Source organism: Ptychodera flava, chromosome 6, assembly GCF_041260155.1.
Source record: "Ptychodera flava strain L36383 chromosome 6, AS_Pfla_20210202, whole genome shotgun sequence".
Classification (NCBI taxonomy): domain Eukaryota; kingdom Metazoa; phylum Hemichordata; class Enteropneusta; family Ptychoderidae; genus Ptychodera; species Ptychodera flava.
In genome coordinates, this window is record NC_091933.1 from 34,430,016 (window position 1) to 34,457,357 (window position 27,342).

General features: G+C 35.9%; 1 protein-coding gene across 3 annotated transcripts in view; it reads left to right on the top strand.

The window, feature by feature from the left end:
* Nucleotides 1-25,163, top strand: part of LOC139135573 (trichohyalin-like) — a 66,774-nt gene extending 41,611 nt beyond the window's left edge. For 2 of the 3 annotated variants that reach the window (XM_070703035.1, XM_070703036.1), the window contains exons 36-46: nucleotides 449-588; nucleotides 4,625-4,817; nucleotides 8,309-8,451; nucleotides 11,174-11,390; nucleotides 14,634-14,716; nucleotides 15,253-15,438; nucleotides 16,114-16,320; nucleotides 17,060-17,206; nucleotides 17,627-17,731; nucleotides 18,322-18,555; nucleotides 23,002-25,163. In XM_070703035.1, coding sequence (XP_070559136.1) covers nucleotides 449-588; nucleotides 4,625-4,817; nucleotides 8,309-8,451; nucleotides 11,174-11,390; nucleotides 14,634-14,716; nucleotides 15,253-15,438; nucleotides 16,114-16,320; nucleotides 17,060-17,206; nucleotides 17,627-17,731; nucleotides 18,322-18,555; nucleotides 23,002-23,247 — 1,901 coding nt within the window. In that variant the 3' untranslated portion in view covers nucleotides 23,248-25,163. Of the gene's footprint in view, nucleotides 1-448; nucleotides 589-4,624; nucleotides 4,818-8,308; nucleotides 8,452-11,173; nucleotides 11,391-14,633; nucleotides 14,717-15,252; nucleotides 15,439-16,113; nucleotides 16,321-17,059; nucleotides 17,207-17,626; nucleotides 17,732-18,321; nucleotides 18,556-19,317; nucleotides 19,390-23,001 lie in introns of all 3 variants that reach the window. The other variant, XM_070703037.1, reaches the window with a different exon arrangement.
* The last annotated feature ends 2,179 nt before the right edge of the window (nucleotides 25,164-27,342 follow it).

Sequence of the window (27,342 nt, forward strand, 5' to 3'; positions counted from 1 at the left end):
ATGGTTTCAATTCTATGAAACCAGTCTGAACAAAGATAAATAGCATGAACTTTGCAACGTGACTTTTAATAATAATAATGCTCATTCATGCAAAGCATATAACAAGTGTTGATAATGAGACGCCATGAATAATGAGTTTTCAGAAATTGTGCATCATGTATTGCAGACAGCACTGTTGTCATGGGTTACTTGAAAAAATGATGTGAAGACATGAAGTTCGCCCAAAGAGATACAAAAAGCATTCATTCTCCCTTCGCATTAGTCAGTTCACAGAAATTATTGCTTCAGTGTAAAAAAAGTGATGCAGAATAAAGAACTCTGCAAAGAAGTTGTGTGATTATTCATAAATGGAACTTTTGTGCTCTGTGAGAGTGGAATGATCACTAGCAGTCTTACCAGTGTACATATAGTTTTACAGCGTATTTCCACTCACATTCTATGTTGGCAGGGATTGTAGCCCTGCAGGAGGCTGTGCTGGTGGAGTTAGAGAAAAAACATCAGAAAGAAAGCGACATGCTGCTTCAGTTGATACAGACAGCAGAGAGAAATAAACCAGGCAAAGAACTCGCCAAGAAACTCTCTGATGAGGTAAGTCTGTCATTCATATCGCCAATTTTTATCCTTGCTCGTCCATTTTCTCCCTTTGTATGATTTTTAGCTCACATTTGGTATCAAAGAGAGCTTGTATGGTAGGTCAGCAGCTTCTGTATGTCTGTATATATGTATGTATGTATATATGTTAGTGTGTGCGGATGTATGTCTGCCCACATCAAAAACTCAAAAAAATTGCAGCACCTACCATCTTAGCATTCAGTGTACAGGTGCACCCAGGGGTTGAGATGTGAATTTGTTCAAATGAACGTGTAGGTGTCAACATTATGCAAATGAGGTGAAAAAAGGGTCATTGATACTATATTTTTATAATTTTTCCTCACATCAGGTAGAACTTTTGACTTAATTCAGACTTTCTTGCTTATCACAGCTGCCACCGCCAATGTTTTAGTCCTACTGTCAATTGCACGGACTTTATCAAAAACTATTAGTCCATCATCCATACGAAAAAACACTGACCAAGCTGCTTTCATGTATGGTCTGTAGGCCCCACAAGTGGTGAAATTTGAGTAATTTATAATATTGAATACATGTGTGAGCTCTAAAATATTTTTGTTTTATGTGTGAGTGGTCATATTCTTAGACATTTTTGGTCTCAAATTTTTCATATTTTGGTTTTCCGAGAGATAGAGATGACTGCCATTCAAATGTATCATGGTGAAGTTAGCCACACATTTTATGGCATGTTTTTGTTATTTTATGTCCAAGTTTTTCTGTAGTTTTGATTCTGCGTGGCTGATTGCTCTTTCTGCCTCTCCTGTCCCTTGGGATGAAGTCATTCATACCTGTTAAAAATTAACTTGTCAATCAAAGTGTCATTTTGCATTCATTTGTTTGTTTTGCACTAATTTTGGTGATATTGACTCTGTCTTTGCCATGCATAGTTACAAACCATTATTCAAATTACCTTTTGTTTTATTGAGTTTTTGAAATAACCCATACTTTCTACCCTGGGTTGATAGCTCTGCTGGTGGACAGAATTGTCCCCGAGGCTGTCTTTCGCCCAGTTTAAGCGATGTATTCATTGCTTCGCTTCAATATAGTTTGTGTGCGATGTGTGAAAGTGAGTGTACGAGCATGAGTGCTTCACAAACTCTGCAGCGTGTGGAGAGGTCGCAGTCAGAAAAATTGTAACAACTTAGCTCGGTTATTGAACCAATCTTTTTGAGATTGGGGATTTGGCAGAGCGGTTTTGTCTGTGGCTTCTGCACTAGGTGACTGGGTACCGTACATTGTGAGTTCAAACCCGATTGAAACCAGCGTATTTAGTGAGCATCGCAATTTCTTCCCTAGCTGCCATTTGTCTTGTCAATAATCTTTTGTTTGAACTGCGAATAATAGATCATTTGAATCTTACCAAACTTGTAATTAACCAATTGACCAATTTGAAAAAGATTGTTCTTCAAGCTCCAGTAGTCGTAACTATTGATGTATTCTCAAGTGTTTTCCTTATGTTTGTAAAATACAGTGTGTCTTATTCTGCTCCAAAAACCATATCAAAATATGTTCAACTTGTTCATTCAGCCTGTATGCGTATAATGTCCAGCGTTATTGTTTACAATTAAATTCATTTGTTCAACAATACGATTGCATATTGTACTCTCAGTGCACCATGTTGGCAAGACCACAGCTTTATTATTTTATCCTACTGTACTTCTCCGGAGAAGTATATGAAATTATTTTGTTTTGTGGAACAAAGGTGTTACTATAGTAATATGGAAATGTTATCGAAAGCTATAGCATCAGCCTCTAACAAAAAAAACGTTTTGAATTTTGGAAAAAATCTGAAAAAATACTGATTGGGGTATATTTATAAAGGGGACAAAAATTGACTTTGGTGCTCAAAGGGTTAACAAAAAAAGTTTTGAATTTCTAAATATGTTTATGGTCATCAGTTGGATTTTTGATGTTTAGTGCTTAGAAAATTGTACCGTGACACTGTGCATGGAAAAATACTTCAGAAAAATGGCACTGCTATACAGTTGCTGTAGAAATTACTTTTGAAAAACTTTTGTCATAAATAAAAACATCATCAGGACACGATTGGAACAATAGTTGTAACTTTTGATAATATTGTGATTATTTTGTCCTTGAAAACAAGTCAAATTTTACTTGCTCATCTCTTTAAAATATGTAGATATGCAAAGTATAAGCCTGGCAGACTCAAGGCATTGTTTTATATGTTTGTTGACAAGACATTACCCTACCCTACCCCGAACCCCTCCGTCACACTGTTTTGAGAAGAGAGAGAAAGACACCACACACACACACACACACTCTCTCTCTCTCTCTCTCTCTCTCTCTCTCTCTCTCTCTCTCTCTCTCTCTCTCTCTCTTCATTTTATTAACACTTGGCATTCCAATGTGACTTTGGTAGTAGAAGAAGACACTGTATTTTACAGAGAGAGTCAAAATAATTGAAAAAACATCAAAAGTTCACGGCACATTAAGATTTACTCAGTACTGGCTGAACTTCACCAGCCAAAAGTGTTTACTTTGGAAGGATCCCTCCCTCAAAACAATGTTGGTTAGGTAGATTACCCTACGCCGACATTACCAAGCCATGTGGACTAGATGGCGTCACTGGCCTTGACTCACACTGTATAAGAATTCACTGTTCAGCAAGTCCTTTCATTAATTTTTGAAATGGATGAAAAAATATGAATACAAGCAGCACGTATTCAATCAAGTTGACCATGAAAAATTAATTAACCACCCAATAGGTATTTGTATATACTGAATGGCATTCTACAATGGGAATATGAAATATATTAAAACTGTGAAAGTATTACGATATTTGAATTATTTATTTTTCAACAACGGTTCAGTCTAAGGTCGTATATAAAATTTCGCTCCATTTTCACATCTTATTTACAATCTACATCATTTTGGAGTGTGTGGAACAGGTGTCATTCATTTTGTTTCAAGAAACTTACTCACTGAACTCAAATTACATAGCTCTCCAAAAGTCACACATCATCAATACTTGAAGGTGATATTTGAGCTGCTGCAAACAATTTACAAGTTTTTGAATGAATCGATTAAGAATATTTCCGGCTGTTTTATTCAAACACATGTGTGAAACACCAAGCTATCCAAACAGAATCTTCAGCACACGCTGGAAGACGTAAAGCAATTTAAAATCATGTCACCTTTGCTGGCGAAGTTGATGTCTCCACTGTGATTAATCACATGACTTCCAAAATGAAATTTTGACAGAATTCGCTCAGTTTTGAAAATAAAAAAATGTTGATAAAAGGAAAACACATGGAACTCACATGTGTAGCTGTGAAAAGGAGCAATTTTTACTGCAGCATTGGTAACTACAAATTAAATTGTCAATGTTTTTGTACTCAAACCCAGTTTTCAAGTTGGTAAAATAATGTTGATTTGCATTAATAAAACAGGCAATCAATCATTAACAGTCAAATTGCGGAGTAATTCTGTCTTTGGTTTTAGAGCAAATTCTGTAATTCTTAATATCTTAGAAAAACAAGAAATTGCAGTGAATTCTTTTGACTGCATTTGGCACTTTCTGTGAGTTTTAACACACAACATGAAATTATTCATTCACGATGAGTGAATTTTCTGTGAAGCACTGTCTCCTAATTTGATGTCTAATGAAGCAAAAAGAAAACACGTATGTCAGTAGGGATAATTGATGGTCATATGGTCACATTAAGTTCAGCTGTTAATCACTGAGAAAAATATTATCATTACCTGTTGTGTTGATATTTAATTCATTTGTGTTTGCAACAACAAGTAAAAAAGACCATTCAGCTTCATGATAGAATTCAACGTTTTGACTAAGCACTCTTTTATTCTGTCAATGTGTCATGAAAATACGAGAGAGGGGGCCTGTCATTCAAGCAGCTGAGTAGAGGATCGTTGGTGACCTCAAACCAAAGTCAAGCAACTGTCCAGAGTGCGGATCCATTGAGTGAGAAACAAAAAATAAACCACTGATGTTTGCATCACATTATTCACATGTAAATTCTCCATCTTACCATAGAAACTGAGGGAAAAATTGCAGCATTTGGAAGAAAAGAGAAGAAGATGGCGGAAGAAGTCACAAAAAGATGCAGACGTCGCAGATTTCCACGATTTACCACCAGAGAAACTCGGAGAACATCTCACAAAACTGGCAGCAAATCAAGAGAGGCAATACGACATTATGGAAGAGTCTGTCTTGCACAAAGTTGAAGGTAAATTAGCAGAAAAGAGTCAGTGTGGTTATTAACCTTTTTGGGTGCTGTAATTTTTCCCACCAAAATTTTGGTGTAACATTTTACCAATTTTTGTGAAATTTTCTTTAATGTTATTGATAATTTTAGACCAAATGGAAATTACGTACCATTGGCTACAGTTTCTTATCAAAATTTTAGCAAAAATTCTGAAAAAAAGATTGACTGGGGTACATTTTTATAAAGGCTACAAAAATTGACTTTGGTGCTCAAAGGATTAATAATCTCTTTCCAAAATTTCAGTGTGAGGATCTTTGTTTTGTTTGCCTTTCATCTTTCACAGTGCATGAGGCAGTACAAGCAAAAGGAAAATTCATCATAGGGATGTTGTCGTATTCATCCTGATATAATAAAGAAAATTTGATTATGGAAAGTTTGAATAGGAGAAAAACAATAAGATGTAAAACTGACCTTTAAGCTTCACACCCCCATTTCCTTGTGTACAGGTCCAAACTCACCATTGAAAACAATGGAGTTGGGCCAAACCATTGTTGTTAGAGGGTTAAGGAGACAATAGTGATGACTCATTTTCACATGGTAGTTTTACAGTATCATGAGTTAGTCCATGCATGTATAAATGTGCAACAGGGTCTTCAAGAATAATTGTCTATGCTCTGGTTATTTCATGATTTTCCGACTGAACACATGTGTTTGCTCAATAATATTAAAATACGGCAGATCGTCCATGTAGCCGACACGAACACGAAGTGTCTGTGACCGGCTACCAAAAACTATGAAAATCGTAAAGAATGAACAACGAAATAACTGTCAGTTTGAAGTTGCAGGTAGAATAAGTCTGTGCCTTTGTATAAAATACTATAAAATAGTAGAAAGTGAGCAACCAGCTGAAAGTTAGTGGAGGAGACCTTAACCGCATATCATTTGCATCTCATTGTCGGTACATGGACTGTGTGCCTAAAATACCCTGCCATATACATGCAGTGTAGCCATTGTTTCATCAGTTTGCTGCTTGATAGCCGCAAGATCACTGTTCCATTGCTTTATGTAATTTTAGGTTGGCCAGTTCCATTTCAGAATTGCTTTGGTGTACATTATCATTCACTTACAATCCCATCACCTTCACTTCGGCAGCATCACTTCAGGATTGCTTCCATTGCATCATCAAGTTTTTTGTCGTTTTATAATTGTCTACTTCCATCATTGATGAATTCTGCCATTAAAAACTGTTATCTGAATGCGGTAATTTCACCTAAAAAGGATAACAAAAACAACTAGTCAGAGAAACTTCCCCATATATATTATTTCCCTTCACCCTCATCTGTATTTGTTGCTCATTCATTTTTTACACTCCCATAAATGCATATGTATATATGCAAATGGGAGGTATTCGTATAAGGTGGCAAAATGGCGTCTGTGTGTATGTATGTATGTCTGTTAGTCCGTCCACATCAAAAACTCCTAAATCATAGCACCTACTGTCTTAGTATTTGGTGTACAGGTGCACCTAGGGGTGGAGATGTGAATTTGTTCAAATGAACATGTCAGTGCCAAAATATGCAAATGAGGGGGAACAAGGAAAAATTCTGCAAATGGCTAAAACTCAGTAAGCGTTTGTCAGATTTGGTTGAAACTTGGTATGCAGATTCTTTAGGTATTTTAAATTATGTGTGCAAAAATTGGGATGAAATTTGCATGTTTGTATTTTTAGGGTATATTTTTCCGTTTTTAGTCAAAAAATCTGTTCTCTGAAATCGCTCGTCTGATTGCTATGAAACTTAATATTCATGTTCCTCAGAATGACCTCAGTCATGCTTGTATAAATTGTATTGATATTGTCATATTTGTAATTTTGGGGCAATTTTCCCAATTTTTGATAAAAAAATTTTTAATCCAAAACTGCTGATTTGATAGCTTTGATACATGTATTTGGTATACAGGTATCCAAGATTAATCTCAATATAATGTAATGAAGGTATGTTGAAACTGGCAATTTTTTTTTATTCTTGGGCAATTTTTGCCTCTTTTGGTCAAAAAATTTTTCTCCTAAAACTTCTGATCTGGTAGCTTTGATATCTAGTGTACAGGTTCCTAGGGTTTATGTTAATTAGATATATTTAAAATTAGGATGAAATCTGCAATTTTGTATTTTGGGGGGCAATTTTTAGCATATTTGGTCAAAAAATTTGTTTCTCAAAATTTACCAGTCTGATTGCTTTGATATTTAGTAAACAGGTCCTTAGGGTTTTTGTTAATAAGATATATTGAAATTAAGTTGAAATCCGGAATTTTGAATTTTCGGGGCAACTGCGCGAAACTTTCAGTTTTACTGGGATATCTTTCATTTTTTATTTTTAAGATTTTTTTGGGGTAATTTTATACCTACTGGAACTAAGAGTATATAATGTGGTGATTTAGTAAGCATTTGATATGGTAAACTGTATTTGGTGTTGAAATGCGGTTAAAAAAATCCTGGCAGATTTTGAAAAAATTCCAAACAAATGCCAATAAAAAATTTAGCCAGAGAAGGTTTGACAAAAAGAAAAGGTGGGAGAGTGGGGAAAAAAGAATGTACAATGGAATGGATAAAAAAGATAATGTACCTCATCGATCTTCCAGACACCATCCCTTATCAAATGGTCCACCCCGATGTATTTGTGCACAATTAACCATGCAGTGTATTTTAATTTAAGATGTCAAGTTAGGTAAGGATTTGAAAGGAATAGTCAAGTTCACCACAGTTTAACTTTATCTCTTGTGTCATCATCCTTGTGTAATGGTTAAGTTTGTAAGTTGTTCCAGATGTGGATGTACCAGCTGTTCTGGAAGAAAACAATGTTTACTTTTTCCTGTAGGGTTTCTGAGTTGATGATGAATGTTGAAATTTCTCCATGTATCTGGTGTATGGGCAAAGTGTAAACATTGGTCGCATGTTATGTATTTCAGTCTGTGTCAAATATTGTAAATGAAAAATCAAGAACAGTTTACTGTGTGCTTGTAAAAGATAACATATTTGTCAATACATAAACTGCCTTGCAGATTGATTGTCTTAAAGATTATCACAGAAGTAGAAAGGAAAAGAAACTAATCAAATTGCTGTAACATATTCACTCTCAGTGCCTGTATAGGCCTATACTTAACTATTTTATCATTATATTCAGCTGTTTGTTATATCTTTATCACTCTCCATGGGCCAAGGCACATTTGGGGTCAATGTCATCACTCTGTACCAGTCTGTGTATGTCAGTCTGTCTGTATATGTATGTCCATGTTTCATACAATTGTTGACTTGTTTTGATAACTATATGGGAGCGAACAGTGATGGTGTCACTATTTTTTGATTCTTGGTCAAGATTTCATGCAACTTTTAAGGGTGAAGTTGTTTCTTACACTCTTTTACCAAAGAATCACCCTTTCCAAGACCAGCTCATAATAGAGAGCCCCCAACGACCAAAACTAACACTTCTTTTCTTTTTCTTCTTGGTTCATGTTAGAAACTCGTCGTTCACTCACACGGCAGGCAAGTTTTACAGAGGAGGAATTATCCACTGAGACAGCGGTGTCGTTGATGTCTTCATTGCAAGAAAAGCAACAAACAGAGAGTACAGCTATGAGTAGCATTCTAGCCTCAGAAAAAGTGAGTCACAATCCAATCTTCTGTGTCTCTCCGGGTTATTAGAGAGAGTTCATCTTTTTAATCAACTCTTAGTGCCAAAGGAACCATGTGATTAAAAAAACAAACCATGTGATTAAAAAAACTAACTTCTACATTAAAATCTTTATAAACTGTAACACTTGCCCTGTTATATTTGGCTGCATCAGTGCAATGTTGTAATCAGCATTTTATTTGAAATCATCTTTTGTCCTCTGAAATTGACTTTAAGAATGTCCTTTTACATAGGGTAAGGTTAAAACAAATTGAATTTTTTTTCAAGACCATGACCAGCATCAGTATCTGTTTTGAATCAATATTACAATTGCTATCATAACACAAGTGTTTTTTTAGCTACTATAGACTATAGTCTATAGAAGCTATTGGGATGGGTATCCGTCCGGCGTCAGTCTGTATGTATGTATGTATGTATGTATGTATGTATGTATGTATGTATGTATGTATGTCCATTTGTGAGGCGTCCGTCCACTCAAATATCTTGAGAACCGCAGTACTTACTGATTTGATATTTGTTGTGTAGATGAAAAATATGATTTTGAGAAACTTTTTTTTTAATTTTTTGATATTGTTGAAAATAGGCAAATTAATGCCAAAAAAGGTGTTTTCGGTAAAAAATCTTCTTCTTCATAACCGCTGGTCAGACAGCTTTGTTATTTGGTATACAGGTCCCTAGGGATAACCCAACTTAGATTTGTTCAAATTGTGATGAAATATGCAAATGTGTATTTTTAAGGAATTTTTTTGTCATTTTTGGTCAAAATTTGACTTTATACATTGTATGTAATTCTTGTACTGTATAAACCCTATCAATTCACCCAGAAAAAAATATTTAATATGATTTTAAATAATTGAATTAATTAGGAAATCATCAAAGCCAAAATAATTTTAGTGTAGAATTATCAGAAAGATCAACTTTTTTTGACAGTTCATAGTGAAATGCTTACCATCTTGGAGGATTAAAACATGTAAAGGCAACTTTCCTGAATCCCAACTTTGACATATTCTGAACCGTCATTTATTGTGCCCTGTATGTTATCTAAAAGAAATTGCTCAAAATAGTCAATAGAGATAGAGATAGAGATAGAGAAAGTTCTAATTTCCATTTATGGTGGACTTGGTAAGGATAAAATAAAATTACTTTTTCAGGAAAAAAATAGAGTGGTCAATTAAAAGAGTGGTCAAAGTGATAGGGTTTTTATGGTAAAGCTGGCTGTAAGATTCCTCATGTGCTATTTATAGCAATTATGCAATCTGTGTAAACAGTGCAATGAAAGTTACATGATTTCTTTATGCTTTTGATGACCTTGAACTTCTTAAGTTTCAAACATTTTGCTCTTCAGTGTGCTTTCTCTGAGTACGTACAGTCTCAACTTATTCAACAGAACTCACTTACAATGTTAATCAAAGATATCCACCTTCTTCATCAATACATGTGTCACAAAAGGTTATTCTCTACATAACACAGCAGAGCTCTGTCAACTGTTGAGTTGCTTGTTCTTTCAAAAACGCTGGTCAGACAGCTTTAATATTTGGTTTACAAGTCCCTAGGATGACCTAAGTGAGATAATTTCATACAGTCAGAAAATACTTAATTTTGTATCCATATCTATAGTAGCTTCAGGGACTTTGGCCCTATGTTTAACACACCTGCCCAACACAGAAATTTGCAGGTGTTGGCTTAAAACACTGACAGGACGATTTGTGATATTCTTGAACATGTAAGAAAAGTCTTTATACCTAGGTTTGAAAATTGCCCCTTTAAAGTATGGTGGCTTGTAACATATGTAAGTAGTACAGTAAAATAGTTTGTACTACATCTAGAGACCAGTTTTTTTTTGTTTTTTTTTCTATGATCTTAAAAATAACCGTTTTGCTCGTACTTTAAATAATTATATTGAAGATCAGGTACCCCATAGCTATCATACCCGCTTTAAGATTAAGGAAAATCTCCCTATACCCAAAGTGAAGCTTACCATTAGTCAACATAATATCAAGTATGCTGCAGTAAAACATTGGAATTCCCTTCCACATACCATCAAAAACTTAACAAATCGGCATTCCTTCAAGACGCAACTCAAGAAATATCTACTAGACATGAATTGACAATACATAGTCTCACTTATTTTCGACTCTGTACTCCCTTTACCTTGACTTTTATTTCCATGCAATTTTTTTTTTTTCTCCCTGCCACTCGATGTATTTCTGTTGTGTGCTTGTTTCATTTGTTTATCTTAAATGCTTCGTCACTTTAAAGTCATGTTGTATTATTCCTCACTATCAGTATATTTGGGCCATGGACTTGACTAGTTTGTAAGAACTATTTCCATGGTCCTCACCAGGGATGTTAAAACATTTTGATGACAAACACTGTTGTAACTTGCTATTACCATTTTTTATTTATATTCTTTCACTGTATGATGTGTCTTGTAACCTTTCCCCTGGTGAAATAAAACAAATTCAAATCCAGTTAACCAGCAGGATATTTTGACCATGTATGTTATTTAACAAAATACGGTTGTGTACATATTAATGACCCCAAAAAATAATAAAAGATGATTATGTTTAGTGAAGAGGGTTTCCATGAATTTGGTTTAGCCAGTGTTACAATACAACCATGATGTTAACAAGACAAAATTGTTCCATCTGAGTCAATAATATGCAGTACTGTTCCACTCAAACCAAACAGCAAGCAGCTTTGTTTGAAAATTTAAAAGAAGACCAGCGAAGGTCAAGACGTGAGGGCTGGTTCGACAACTTGGCAATGACAGTGCTAGGAACCAGCCCGCTGCAGGTGATGCGTACTGAGAGTATGGTCAGCATTCGTAGCGCCGACATCAAAGAATTGGAATCTGAAATCAAGAATTTAGATTCGGAACACGAGAAACAGAAACAAGAAATCACAGGTTTGTACATTTTTTCTGACCTGTTGCTGTTCATGACCTTGGTAAATAAATTACAATGCAATCTAGATGTTTGTTTAGAAATATTTCCCAATGCCCATCATTCTGCAGAATCATTGTAAACAGTGGGCAGGGCTATTTGATAGCCATGAATGGCATTCCAAGCTAATCATAAAACCTGCCAGAGGACGATTTCTTCAGTGTCTTCAAAACTTTTATTCTTTCCATTTATCGCAATTGATGTCCATTTCTCATCTGTTGCATGAGTCTCTGTGTCCTTTATCTTGTCATTTGCCCTCTCAATGTCTTTGTCTTTCCTCCAGAAGAACCTGTAGTAGTGGCTCCCAGTAAGTCTTTTTACAGAAAAGCCTTCATATTGTGACCATTATGTGCATGTAGTGCGCCCTCAATAATACTAATTTTGAACCTTTGTTTTTCCCTTTGGTGTACACTGTGTGTGTTCCCTAGGATTTGACAGTGCCATTATCACATTGTGCATCATTGTTCTGGAAGTGTTCTTTACATTTTTGGCTTTTGGTCACACTAACCCTGTACACAACCATCCTTTGAACCCATAAAAGTTCATTTTCCCCCACAAAAATGTAGATGGAGACATGGAATTCAAATTCTAACAAGGGCACCTTGCATTACCTGCTGTAACTGTTGTCACAGGGTGATGTCATAAAACAATAACAGAAAAAAAAGGTAAAAAGCAAGCAAAGAGCTGATAGGAAAACTAACACAAGTTGCAGTTGTTGTTGATCCACAGGCAATATTTTTAATGCAACTTTCTAAAAGTAGATATGTATAATGTAGTAGGGAGTCCTTAGTGTTAAAAAAACTGCATGTTTGCAGGGACCCATCCAAAAGCTTCATAATTGACAAACTCAACCAGAGAACATCAATATTTGAGGAGGAACCATCAGTCATGACTGAATCATGTCTTTTTCTGATAAATCACAACATCTTATTTGCATGTTTTCTCCATGTGCTTCGTTGTTTTCTCTGTGCCTTGTAATCTTTCTCTCTCTTCTTCTCCTTCAAAAAATGTCTCTCTGCCCTTGCTTGCTATGGATTTCAGAAAAGAGTAAGTCATAAAATATCTGTCCATTTCTATTTTCCATTTTGTGTGTGTGTCTTTACAATGTCAATTCTCTGTATAAACCCTTGCAGTATTGAGTATGTTCCAAAGTTAATGTTTTACGCTATTATAATTGAGAATCAAAACCTCCAGAGTTACTTATGTTTTGAAAACTATGCCCCTCTTTCATTTTACTTGTACTTACGGTAGTATTTGCCTCGAAAGTGAAAGACTTAAACTTTTGCTCAAACTTTTCTCAAGGAATATTTTAACTATTGCCTTTCAAAATTGAGAATAAAAATTGGGGGGGGGGGCCACTATGCAAATTTGGTTCTAGATCAAAAATTACCCCAAGATTACCGGTATTTGAAATTCAAAATGGCCACCATAGCTCTGTTTTAATCTATGGGGAAAAATTAAATTTTTGATTTTCGAAAAACTAAGACGATGATACGATTTCTTAGACCAAGAGCTGTAAAATGAGCCCCCACTAGTGGTGGATAAGAAAAGAATTGTAATATCTTGAGAGTCCAAATATCTGTCCCTGAGGTGCATTCTACCTTAAAGGTACACTGTCACCTGTTCCAATTTTGCCACAGTTACCGTGGAAAGAGAAAATCTAACCCAATCACAAATTTTAAACGGATGGCCGCTTTTTAAAAACAGCGCCCTCACATGGGCATTTTGAATACCAAGGAACACCCCTTTGACCATATATGGGCATATTTAGATTACAGGTGACTGTATACCTTTAACTGAGGAGTGATTATTGTTAAAGGTTTTGCATAAGTGTAGTGACCTTACGAGGAGGTTCACAAATCAAATATTTCAGTTTTGCATTTTTTGATGTGTCCATGTACTCAGCTGTCACCAGGTTAGATCCATTCAAGTACAGTGCACATATTGTCATATACTGCCATCACTCATTACAAAATGTATCATTTCACAGAATGTTCACTCTACTATTGCCGCCACTGCATGAGAAGGACCTGTTGCCATTTTCTAAAGTACTTTTTACTTCAGCTGATCAGACAGTATCAGTGACACTTTGCCAAGACTTTTCAAATCTCTTAGCTCTTGCCTTGAGACTGAAGACTTAATACTTTTGCTCAAACCTGCCTCAATTGAACTTAAAACCATTCTTATTCAAAATCAAGAATAAAAACTGAGGGTCACTGTGAAAACTTTGATGTCCAGGAAACAAATTACTTATTAAAGATTTATTGATATTTGGAATTCAAAATGTCCCTCATCCATGTGTTCAAGCTGAAGAAAAAAATGAATTTTTTGATTTTCAGGGATATTTGATCGTGCAAACTTTTTTACTTCAAGAGATTCAAAATGATCCCAACAAACGGTTGATCAGTGAACCACTGCAGAAATCAGAAATCTTTCATCAATGCCCATTCGGCCTGAATTTTTAGGAAGAGAATGTAGTTAGTGGATAATTGGCTCCGATTTAGTTATGCTTTGAAATATGAAATATAGATGTACTATGTGCAATGCTTTCTCAGCATGAAAGTTGAACCCTATCTGTGTATGACATGTCTGATGCATACATCACTCTGTTTGATTCGCACTAATTAGTCTACATTTCCTTTTTCTGTGCAATGTCTCTCGCATGTCTGTCTCCCACATTGGAAAAAACCAGAACCCAGTAAGTCTGTGGTTTGCACAGTTTGAAGCTAACAGCGTGCCTGAAAGCTTAGTTTTTATAGCTTAGTAGTTGTTTTTCCATTTTGCAATTTTAAAGTTGTTTGTGTTCTTGGAATTTTAAAAATTTTTATATATATATATATATATATTATATATATATATATATATGATATATATATATATATATATATATATATATATATATATATATATATATATATATATATAGAGCGTAGTTTGCAGTGTGATATTTAACAAGTAGCTGTCATGTATTGTCTATGCTGTGCACTAGTATGACTTTGACTTTTATAGATATTATTGTAGTGTTTGTATTGCTTAACTAATGATTGATAATTGGATAATGATAGAGTGCTTTTGTAGCCACAAGATATCAAGGATTCATTACAACTACAGTTATTGCAATATTGAATAGGAGTTGTGTAAGGTCAGTACAAGCGGAGGTGAATTTATTTTTAAACTCGGTACTTATTTTATTTCTCAACCATCAGAGAGAGCGAGGCGAGATGGCAAGGCTATTGATGCCCAGGCTATGCTGGCCGAGTTGGAAAATCAACATGCAGCTAAAAAGAAGGTTAGACTTGACACCCCTTTCACCATTTAAGAGATTTGGTGCAATTCTATTGTATTCAAAGTAGAAAGCTAGACTTCATACTAGGGAAAGGGGTGATGGGGGTCCCTACATAATGCATCTGTTATGCACTGGTACATGGTGTGGTATATTATTTGCCATTTACACTAACGTCAAGCCATGGCACCCCTCACCACCTTCAATTCTATTATCGTATATCTTCATTGTATACCAAATATCTTTTAAAAAGTTTGTCTGTTTATTACCGTGATAAAAAATTCATAAATAAATAAATATGTGGGTCCTTCAGGTCTTTTCAGTATCTTTTTTTACAATCACAGATTTGCATATAACTCCTCGAAATTCACACGTATAGACTGTTATTTCAGAGAATATTTGTTCTGTCTGGTTATCTCCAGACCTGTGGCAAGATTACAATCAGTGACACTTTGATAATCATAAGATGAAGTTTATGCTCAATTTTTCTCTTCTTTCTCCCCACCCAACCCCTTCATTGTGTTTTGACATGGGTTCTCCAGGCCATGCAACAACAACTGGAGAAACAGAAACAGCAGATGAAAGAGAGACTAGAGCTAAAGAGAATGGCCAGAGACGAGAAACAGTTTGAGGAAGTGATGGCCATTGCGTTGTTGAAGAATGCCGAAAGAACTCAACAGTTGCAAGAAATGAAAGATACTGCTGAAAAAGACAGACAGGGGGATATGGTAAGTTGATGACTTTGAGAAAAGTTTGATTGATAAGCTCATTGCTGTAAATGAAAGTAAATGCATTCTTTAGCCATAATGTACCCTATGTGTTGTTTTTACACACCCTTAAAAGCATACTACACCTCAGGCTTGTGTACAAATGTGAAACTTTAATGATTTTCACCTTCAAAAAGCTTGTAAGTAAAATGGCTTATCAAGAAAATTGATGCTTGTGAAAGGTCAGTTCTGTTTGCATTCATTTCTTGAATGACTGTCTGCTTTGAATACCTTTTCTCAGACCAAAGGAATACGAGCAAGCCATGTAACCATTGATTTTATCATGTCAAGGTAAAAATAGAGCCATAGTTGGTGATTGAGTGAATATTGCAGAGAGCAGTTGTGTATCGTAAAAAATGATCTAAGCATTTGGTGTGAACAAAACTCCGTGCAGGCGTACATACCCACACTACTCAATATTAGAATGATCTGTTGCTTGAGGGCGCTCTGTATGAGGGGAGCTTTGAGAGCGCCCTCAAGCGACGGATCTTTCGGTTTTAAATCAGTATCTAATCCTGTCATCTGACACAATCGTGGTCTGTTAAAGCAAATAATGAAAATTGAAAATACAAGTGCATCTCATCTCCAACGGCTTTCAGAAATCACTGACAGTGTTTTCTATGTCTTTGCAAACAGATGAAAGAAAAGTTGGCGGCCAGGAGAGAACAACGGAAGAAAGTGCAGCAGGCCAAAGAAGACGTGCAGAGAAAGAAAGAGCAGGAGGATAAGGAGAAGAAACAGAGAGAAATGAATGAAGAAAGCAGACGAGTTGAAGAAGAGGCCAAGAAGAAAGCAACAACTGATGATGATCAGAGCAAGAGATCTGCCGCTTCATCTGAACTTGTAAGTTTTAAGATTCTCGTCTTTGCAAACATTTGAGATTGCAAAAAATGGAAATGCAGTAAAGCAATGTATCTGCAAACCAAAAGTTGTCAGATTTTATACATTCTGTAGTATCCTAAGGGATTGCATGAAAACTACATTTTACTTGCCATATTCCTATTCTGTAGAGGGATACCTGCTCTGTTTAATACATGAAGGGAGTCCATATCTCATGTAAAGATACAAATTGAAATTCAATGGTATGAAGACGTGCATAGATCATTCTTCAGGACAGATCGTCATCAATTGCAAATACTGTAACCAGCCGCACAGTTTAAATCTATGATGGAAATTATCATTTTCTTAGTTTGAAATTATTTGAAATCTGTGATAAGTATTCTCTATCATATATGTAAAGTTGTGAATTACAAAATTGAACAACCTTAGCATGATAAAAACAACCACTGGCACACAGCCATTCATGAGTAAGACTCATGAACTCTGAAAAGATACCCATGAACTCTGACCTATATCCATGAACTCTGACATACAGTCATGAACTCTGACATGCACTAATGAACTCTGACATACACTCATGAACTCTGGCATACACACATGAACTCTCAAATGACACTCATGAACTCTGACCTATACTCATGAACTCTGACCTACTCTCATGAACACTGACATACAGTCATGAACTCTGACATCACAACATTTACAACACATTTCATTGAATTCTTATGTGCTTATCTTCCAGCCGCCAATTAGACTGAAAAGGGAGAAGACGGTGTTGGATGTTGAAGTCTCTGAGGAGAAGAAGAAGCAAATCTTCTCTGCTTTAGTTAGAGAACAGACAAGTGCACAGTTGAAAATTGCTAAACAGCAACAGAAACAGGCTGATATGGTAATAAATGGTCCTTTTCTTTTTTTGCAGAATAAATTCTAAATTTTTCTTTCTCTAAACTTACAGCCAGATAAGGAGTGTTCATTATCAGCAGATTAACTAGCATCCAAATATGGACTTTCACCACTTTCTAGATTAGTATGAGCACCCTCAATGGTCAATTTGTGTCACATTCAAATTCATTCAACCATGTTGTGCTGCCCTCTGTAGTCAACTTTCTAGAATTATGCTTTTAAAGTCATCGATAGTGTGTGAGTTTCAAGCTGAGTTACAATTTTTTTTTGTTCCATATCAATGCTGTATTTAGCATTTTATGGTTGATTTTTTGTTTCATGTTCACTATCACAATTATATAGACAAAAAATAAACAAAAATTCAATATGATACTGCCCAGAATGTAATACATGTTTTTCTCAACAGTTGAAAGAAAAACTAGATCAACGCAAGACACGTCGCCATGATGAAGCCGCTGCCGTCGTTGGTTTAGGTGTCAAGCATAAAACAATGCTGGAGAGAACGCAAAAGGTAATGAGGTTGATTTTCACTTCCAAATATTTTGCTGTTCAAGGTCAGTCATATTTTACAGGTCCGTTCCTGAAATACTGAAGGTCAACAGACCAATTTATATAAGTTAGATTTGCCTTATGCTCGAATTTACATATCCCTTGACCATGTCATTGTTAAAATAAAAATGTAATGTAAAAAATTTAGTCATTGACCTCTATTGGGAGACAGACCCTTGCATATCATTATTCATTGTGAGGTCAAGGTTCACAGGGTACTGCATAGCATTTTAACAAAGAAAGTGAAGAGCTGTAGCAGTATCTGTCGTCTTTTGGGATGTCAATGAAACTTTTCCCCTCTTTCTTCCTGTGTAAAGGTGCAACCACCCCATTGAAAACAATTGGAATGTACCAGATTCTGCTGTCAAAAGGGTCAATCTCTGTGTCGGGATACTCTAAACTATACACTCCAATTCCCTGTGAACAGGTCCACACTCACCATTGATAACAAAGGGTTTGGGCCAAACTTGAGCAATATGCTTGCTTGTATGTGTTGATAGTAAAAAAGTTGATAAGTTAAATAGGAAAATTCCTCCCCATTCATCTGTACAGGAAGAACGTGAAAGGCAGATAAACACCGTCAAGGAACGTATAGCGCGAGTGCGATATGAGCGCACCATGACGATGAAGCAGAGGGCGGCTCAAAATACCAAGACATTCAACGAAATGTTGGAGCCCATCGAGTCAGAGGAGACTCAGGGGGACGAGAAAATGGCCAACCTTGCCGCACAGATGAATGAAAGATTTAAAAAGGATGAACTCGAAGTGAAGAAGGGAGTCAAAAGTGTAAGTGTTTGTCTTCCAAAACTTGATTCTAATGTGAATATTTATAAAATTGGATGAGGTTTGTGCAAAGATGTGTACACAGTCAACTTTATAGTATATGTAAACCTGCTTCTGTTGTAAACTAGCATGGCTAGTATCGCCATTGAAATATTTGCAAAGACACATTTTTTCAATGTTGTATGCTCCAAATTTTTTTCAATTTAGCACTTCAATTTGCATCGTATGAATTCAATCATTTAAGAACAAATCTTTCTTTACAAACGGTGCCTATATTATAAGTGGCTATCTGAATGCAAATGTTAACTTAATTTTGAATCCTGTTCACCATTTAACCAAGGTTTGATTTGTGATCAATATTGTCGATAGTCAAACGCCTGATTCTTGAGTAAATTTATCTTAGTAAGAGTAATCCAAAGCAAAGTGAATATATCTGCTTCCTTCGTAGTCGAGAGGAATGGTTTTCATACCTAATTTTGCATGTTCTTTGTATCTTCTTCCAACCGTAACTGTACCCACACCACTTCAACAGCAGCCCCATTGTTCTCAAACATGACACTTTCCATACATACTGATTTCTGAATAAATTATTCTATTCGATTTTCCCATTTCCTCTCATCTGATCTATTTTCCAGTAAAAAATACACAAATCTGACAACTGTACCACAGCTCAATACCATGTATCTAGATGATGATAACATGTCTTTCCATCTTGTTTTTCTCTCCATGACGTTGTAACCATGGTAATATTATCTTTCTCTTCAGAAAAAGCTTACCCTACCTCCTGTTGCAGAGTAAACTTGACTCTTGTCATTACATTTCTTTTCTGGAACAGTGGTATGAAATTTCTCTTGCAACTTTACATTTATTCTCGATTAAAGAACATCATTGAGCCATGGAGCAAGCGCATGAGACGTGTGTTGAATGCATGGCGTGTGGGCATGCTGTCAGATGTGGCATTGATATCGAATCATTCATAGATTGCATGGCTTTGCTTTGGCTGTTCCCTTAATTCCCTATAATGCATGCAAAACGGCCTGTTTGTTTGCTTGTCGTGTGTGCCTTGTTCATTGGGTGATACAGATTGATGTAGTGTATCACTTTATGCAAATTATATCACATGACACACATATTGACCAGCCAATCACTTCCGCCCGTTTCCCAAGGGAGTCATTCTAAAAACAGTCCATTTTCTCCTTTGCCCAGCATTTGCTTCTGGAAATAGACTGTTTTTTGGACGGCTCAGAGACCCTTAGAGGAAACTGCCATACCAACTGAGCCAGTCAATTTGTGTCTTGTAACATACCTCATCCATTAAAATGAATGAAAAATCTGATGTCACCATGCCTTTCTTTACTCAGTCTCAGAGGATGAAACTGACGAGTTTACAATACTTTTGTAAAGGGATGGACACTTCAGTTTACTCAGGTGCAAGGCCATCTCATTTCTGCATTGCAAACAAGAAGGAATTTTTTTCCAAAGCAGAAGTTGATTAAATTTTATGTGCTCTGCATCTGCTCGTGTGCAGATGACACATCTGGCTCGTTGAGGAGATTGTGACATTACAATATATTCATTGTGCTGTTGTTATATCCTAATGCATATTCATGACAATTTCCAGTAATCAGTAACTTTGAGAATTTTGTGTCACTGCTTTATCTTTTAAAGCCCAATGGCTGTATCTTTTTGCATTGCCTTACCAAAAGAATACCAGCCAATCTTTGGAGGGATGTTCGTAATGTCTTTGAAAATGTCACTATTTCGATCCTTGCTGATTGATTCAGTCGATGTTCACTGTTTCTGTGTACTTTCTCACAGTAGCCATATTCAACTCGCAAGTCAAAAATTATTAAGTTGTAGAAATCTAAGATGTACTTTCTTTGCTGTCGGTTCTGTGGTTACACTTCGGCAAATATTTCTACGTGTTGCTTTTGATTTCAAACATCTCATGCAAAAATGCAAAATGATACGGTAGATGGGGCTTTGATATAGTATTACACTATGCTTATGCATTCTCATGACAATTTCCTGTGATTAAGTCTGTTCCAAAAATTAAAACTGACCAAGTTGTTCTGGGTTCAAAAACCACTTTACCGGTATCACAAACTTAAGACATGATAGTAACCATTTATGGAAGGTTTTGTTTTGGTATGCTGAGACAGCATTCATGTATCTAAGATCATGTTCGATATCAAAACATCACAATCACATCAATGATCATTTACATACAATTAAATATTTGCATAAGTGAATTCGAGAGACAAAAAAAAATGACCTGCATAATTCATAGTTTAAATCACAAAGACCAAGTCAGTTTTGCATGATAAGTCTTCTTGAAATGAAAAGATGAGTTTTGCAGGATGGAAAAACATAAGTTTTTTAGTCTATTTATCAAAAACAGTTCAGTTGTATGCAGTGGAAACAACAAAAATGCAGATGCCTTTGTACAAAATAACAAGAAAGCAGTTCCATCGGATGTGATCATTGCTTACAAAAATACTATCAGACAAAAAAATGAACAGAATTGAACATGTTTAATGAACCAAGTAGTTAATGATATACTCTGATTCCTTGTGTTCTCATTTTCATCACAGCTAAGAGATTTTCTCCATGATGACTAGCAAACACTGAGTCAATGATACAGAGTTTCCATGGTAAAATTGGAGTGTTCAAAGTGAAATATTAATCGCATTGCACATTTTATTTAATGGTTGATGTTTCCTCCGAGCATTATACACATGCACAATCCAACCGCAAATGAGACAGAAGGCGCAATTTCACAACGCTATTCTCAGATCATAGTTTTGAGAATTTTGTTATGACATAACAGGCAGTTTTGCATTAAAGTATGGTATGTGCTCTGCAGTCATTATTGTTCATTAACACCTCATGTTTGAAGGTTCAGCTGGTTTTTTTCCCCTGAACAAAACGTGAAAAATGAGAAATGTGTATTCCCAAAAGAGAAGAGCCCTTCACTATAAAGGAGTGGATGGCTTCTTCACTAAGCTTCAAAGCATGCCAGAAAATGGCCATGTACATGTATCAGCTGTAGTATGTCAAATATGAGGATGGTTCTGACACAAAATGACTAACATGTCAAAGTAGCCAACATAGCCAATATGCTACAAATTAACCCATTTATCAGTATAGTATAGCCAATTACCCAGTTCACACAGACAAAGTTGCATGGCCACTGTACTACACCAAATGTAACTTTTACATCAGTGTTATAAAAGCAGTCTGAACACTGAGCATCAGCCTAGCATCAGACCAATTTTTCCATATTGATAGGGTGTCTAGTTATGACATAAAATCTCAATCGGCCCAGATTTCTGTGTGTGGACGCGTAACAAACTTGAGCCCTGGTCCCAGGTGATTGCCAAGTTCAATTGTCAAGTTTACACGACTAAAATTTTTGCAATCCAGTCCTCAGCATCACATGTAGTCAGAACGACATTTTTGGTCATATTAGCCCTTCTGATGCATAAAGCTCTTACAAAAAGCATGAACAGTACAAATATCGAAATGTCGAGTGTCAGAGGTCACGTAGAGCTAAATTTACGTTGGCGTATTTTTCCATTTTGATTGTGTCTGAATGGACACTAAGCTTAAACCTTGGTCTTGTGCTACGTAGGACCTATTTGACCCTTGCCAATTTGCCTGTGTGAACCAGGTTAAAATGCTACAAGCAAGCCCCTTTCATCAATGTAGCCAGTATCCCATGAATCAGCCCATAGCAATACAGCTACTATGCTACTAATTAGTCCATATATGCTACTAATTAGTCCATACATGCTACAAATTGGTCAATATTTAATTATGTAGATATTTGAACTGACATGTCACACATGTAGCTATCACAGCTGTGGCACATCACAGACGAAGGTATCTCACTTGTTTTGTCACCCATTCTAACACCAGGGTGTTGATATCATGGAAAGTGTGTCGTGGTGTTGGTGCATGCTGGGAATGGAGCTATTTGGAGTGAATTGTCTTTGCTTCTATTAAACTTACTTGAAGACATTTTCATTACCCATTTAGACCAAAAAATGTATCGTATCATAGTTATTTCCATCGTTAATTCAATGTATTTGTCTACCACAACATGATTTAGAGAGAATCATACAAAGCAATAGTGTGTTTATCAAGTTTTGAAAAGTTAAAAAAGTAACAGTTTTAAGGAACTTCTGTTCCTTGTACATTATCTTGTTGTGAGTTACTTTCAAAAAAGAGTTCTTGAAATTCAGAGTGATGTTTTCTGTCAAAACCTGCAAAAACTAATTTTAGTTTGCCTTGCTCAATGAATCAAAACAAAAAATGTGAAACACATAACTGGTTGAAAATTGTGTCGCCCTGCAGACAATGTGGCCACAATGTACGGGAAAGGCGTACGTTCCTTTCAGTATCATTCACTTTCTGATTGTTTTGATTTCATTTTCCCCCGTGTAGATGATAGATGAAGACGTTGGTGACGGCACCGAAGACGTCAGCCAGTCAGAAAAGAAAGTGAAATTCAGCGAGGGACCCAAACTTACCAAAAACATGTCAGACAAGGAGAGGGAAAAGATTCTCAAGGAACGGCACGCAAAGAAGAAACGTGTTACCAGAAGCGGTAGCATTGCTGCGGCACCTAACATGGAAGCTTTGTCTAAGAGACTTCAGGAACAAATACAGACACATTCTGAGGAAACGTAGTCGAATAATTTTTCCTTCAGAAAGTTAAAAATATTGTACTGAATAACGTAACTCAACGGTTATATATCAAATTATTAACCAAAAAAATCAATACTAAATGAGTTATATATGCTCACCTTCAATCAAATAGAGGAAAATTTTAAACTTTATTTTTAAAATTGTTGAATAGTCTGTTGTACATAATGTAAATTTATCACAAATTTCAGATTCATTTTAAAATTTTGAAAAAATGATATTCTCTCCATAAATATCTGTATTTTCTGTCAACTTTGTCAACATAGGGATACAGCAATCTAGGTGTAATATTTACATTTATAATGTTATGTATACCATTCCATGTGAGAAAAACATCTGCAATAATTTCAGTTCTTCTCAATAGAGTACATTTCTACTATTTCTATTATTCTGATGTTTCTCATACAACAAAGACATTTTCTTGAGACACATTTATGAAGTCTTTACAATCATGTGACTTTTCAAGTCTGCGCTTTGTTTCTGGGCACATTTCGACATTCAGTGTGTTACCATTCCAGAGGGGGTTTCTGCACCTGATTTGCATTTACAGCGGGTTCTTCTCAAGAAGTTCTTTTGTACCCTGTTTGCCGATGGCTGGCAGGCAAGGAATTCCAAAGCTGGAAAGAGTACATAATGCTGTTTGCCAACCACGTTACAACAGGATGTGTTGAAATGCCATGTTTGGATAGCTCTCAATGCCTGGACGATAATGCGCTTTCACGTTCAGCATGGTTGGATTTCAAAAGATTGCCAAGTGCTCGGGAAGTGAAAAAAAATTATCAAATAATGTATTGCTTGATGAGGTGACCTAGAAATCTTCATTAATAATAATTAAGAGGAACATGCTTTTTTTGTGAAATCTAACAAAAATCACCATGCAAGATGGATTAATTCACACACACACACACACACACACACACACACACACACACATATATATATATATATATATATATATATATATACAAAATGTATACAATGTGCCCTCCCGGTTATCACCATAATGGCTTTATGGCAACCTCTGAACTTGGGCACAGAGAGTATATATATATATATATATATATATATATATATATATATATATATATATATATATATATATATATACAAAACATGTATTTGTTCTGTAAGATAAATCTATCTTTTGAACAGACAGTAATGGTAAAAAGTTCATGTAACCAAGGAAACTCAAAGGACCGGTTGACTGCCAGTCCTTGAATACATTTCCCCTCAATTTCTTAATATTGCAGTGTTCATACACCTTTTTCAACAATTTCACATGTAATTTACAAGTTGACAGGTTGTCATTGCAAAATCCAATAAGGTCATCCTGTGCACTTATGACACAAAACAAATTCAGTGACATTCTCGGTTTTAAAATCCTCAAGATCAGGTACATTTTCAATTGATGATGAAGAATATATGAAAATAATACGTGGATGAGCAACATTAAAGAGACTTCTTGTACAGTAGTCAGTTGCCATGCCAACAGGCATTTAGATCTAGGAAAACACCGTCCTTTATTCTTGAATTAGTTATAATCCATCCACATTAGTTCATTCAAAACCAAGAGTTTTAATTATACAACAAAGTAATTATGTCTGCCTTGATACAATTTCAAGTGTCTTGATAATTATCAAAAAACTACGAATCTGAAGTGTTTGCTTCACCTTAAATTTCTCAAGCAGTCATGAATACCACTCTCTGAGACTAAAGACCAATTTTTTGTAAAAAAAAAAGGCTGATGGCTGTGGCAATAGTGAACAGTTGCTTATCAATCTTGTAGCAAATTTTTTTTCCAGTGTGCCGTATGCGTGACTATGGCACGTAAGTGCCTGAACAGTGAGATGTTTTCCATCCATCAAAACAGTTACCATTAAACCAAACTTCTAACCTTCAAAGTATATTTGTGTTTTTTCACTGGCAATATTGTAACTTTCTTGATTGCGAAAAAGAATTCAGTGTAATCAAGTTTTGAAATTTGAGACAAGTCTGCAGGTTCAGAGGCAAGGACAGTTTTATAAGGACTAGTCTGTTTTACATGGAGAAGTAACCAACAAGGGGAAGCTAAGGTACAGTACTGATGTCTGCTTGCGGGGGTGGGGGTGATAGTTGTGTTGAACATTTTTCAGGACATCAGGGTAATATTGTTCAAAGAAGCATACTCATGATTCGTAACATCCACAGTTACTGCATTAAAGTACATCCGGTAATGGCTAAACATAGCATTTTGACTGTCAATACCAATGGACAATAATTTAAGTCTCAGTGAATATGATGTGTCAATGTTAATATTTCCCCTACCCAAAGTTACACAGTGTACATGTATGTTTGGCCATCGTAACAATTTAAAGGTTTCTGTCTCTCCGTCAAGATCATTGCTAAGCGAATATTGCCAGGGGTTGCGAAAACAGTTGTGGTTGATGGGACAATGTTAATTCTGCTCGTTTGCAATGCGAGTATACATTTGGTCCTATTGCCCAGCTTTGCCATGTAGTGTGGTCACTGCAAGGTCAGAATAACCTTTGTTGTCCAAATACTATTCAGGGCTAGTTTTGTCCTAGTATGGTCATTGTTGTCCGTGCTCGGCTGGGCAGTCCTAGGCTAGGTCAATATTGGTTTAAACAAGGCTAAGTTCCGTCATGATAAGGTCAAACATTTGTGTTTTTCAAACAGTGACTTTCATTGTGAATCGAGACGGTTACAATACTAGTTCACAAAGTGGTGACCCGATAATGATAACTTTACAACACTACAGTTCATCCATAGATACAGCATAGCTTTACCAACACAAAAATATTTTCTTCTGATAGAACTAACAGCCCAGACCAGTGATTGTAAAGTTGAAAACAACTTACACTTCTTCAGCAGCTCTCACTTTAATAGACATGCCACAGTACAAATTGTCCGAGCCAGTTTTTCATTGTGTAAATTCTCAGTGATATTCTGTGTTTTCAAACATGATACAAATAAAAAATCTAACAGAAGTCTACGTGTTTATCAACAAGTTCTTCAGATGTTCCGAAGGTTCAGCCGCAATGTGACCTCGACAACTTTTGACCCACTTCAAACACTGGTGGTGCTCACCCCGTTGCTACGACAGTTATCTTGTTGCCATGAAACACTGTGACCAGTGCGCACTGCCCTGTAAAGGAGTCTTGTCCTGACCTTTTACACCTGGTTCAGACTGGTTGTCGTGGCAACAGGGATCACAGTAACAGAGTACACAAAGAGGCTAATTTGTTCAATTCAGTACTGTGGCAAGGTGCACGAAGGGGATGTTGAGGGTCAAAGGTGAGGTATGGACACACTGTCAGTCATTGGTAATGAAGTTCTCACCATCACCATGGTCATTTTTAACAGGGTAAGGATTAGTAACACAACCTACAATCATGGCTAAACATTGCCCAGCAATTAAACATAACACCAGGACTTTTTCAACTCTGTGTATCTACTATACAAAGTTCAGCGTCTGTTCTTTGTCATTAGAGATAAAACCCATTCCAGTATCCTAGTAACAGTCGTGTGAGTTAGACGAGAGTTGAAGCCACTGTAGCTGATCTGAATACAGCGTGTATAATTTCAGGTAAAGTCAGCTTCCTGTTGTTTCCAAGGATACCGTACACAAACCGCGGCTCATATGCGGAAAATGAAAATCAACACTTCAGTCAATGTTTTGAATTATGGTATCAATTAAAGACGTCTGTTTCCATGGCAACAGGTTTTCAGAACTGTTCCTCTTTTTGTGATTGTATTTGTAAAATGTATAGATTGTATGTCTTTCTAACTGCTTGTAACAGAATCAGTTTCAAAATAAAACTTTTTTAACGTGACATACTGAAACCAGAGTTCATCATGTGAAGTGATTGCTGTAATGGTATGTTGAAAGAGTTGTCTTCATATGTCTTTGCAGAATAATAGCTAGTACTATTAACTACTAGTATGTCTCGGTGGAAAATATGCTAATTGTTACATCAACTAAATTTGATACTTTTGGTATTTGTGCTTGAGTCAGAAGACCAGAAAAGCAAGTTTTTAAAGCGATAATTTGATATGTTTGCTTCTCAGAAAATTAATCTT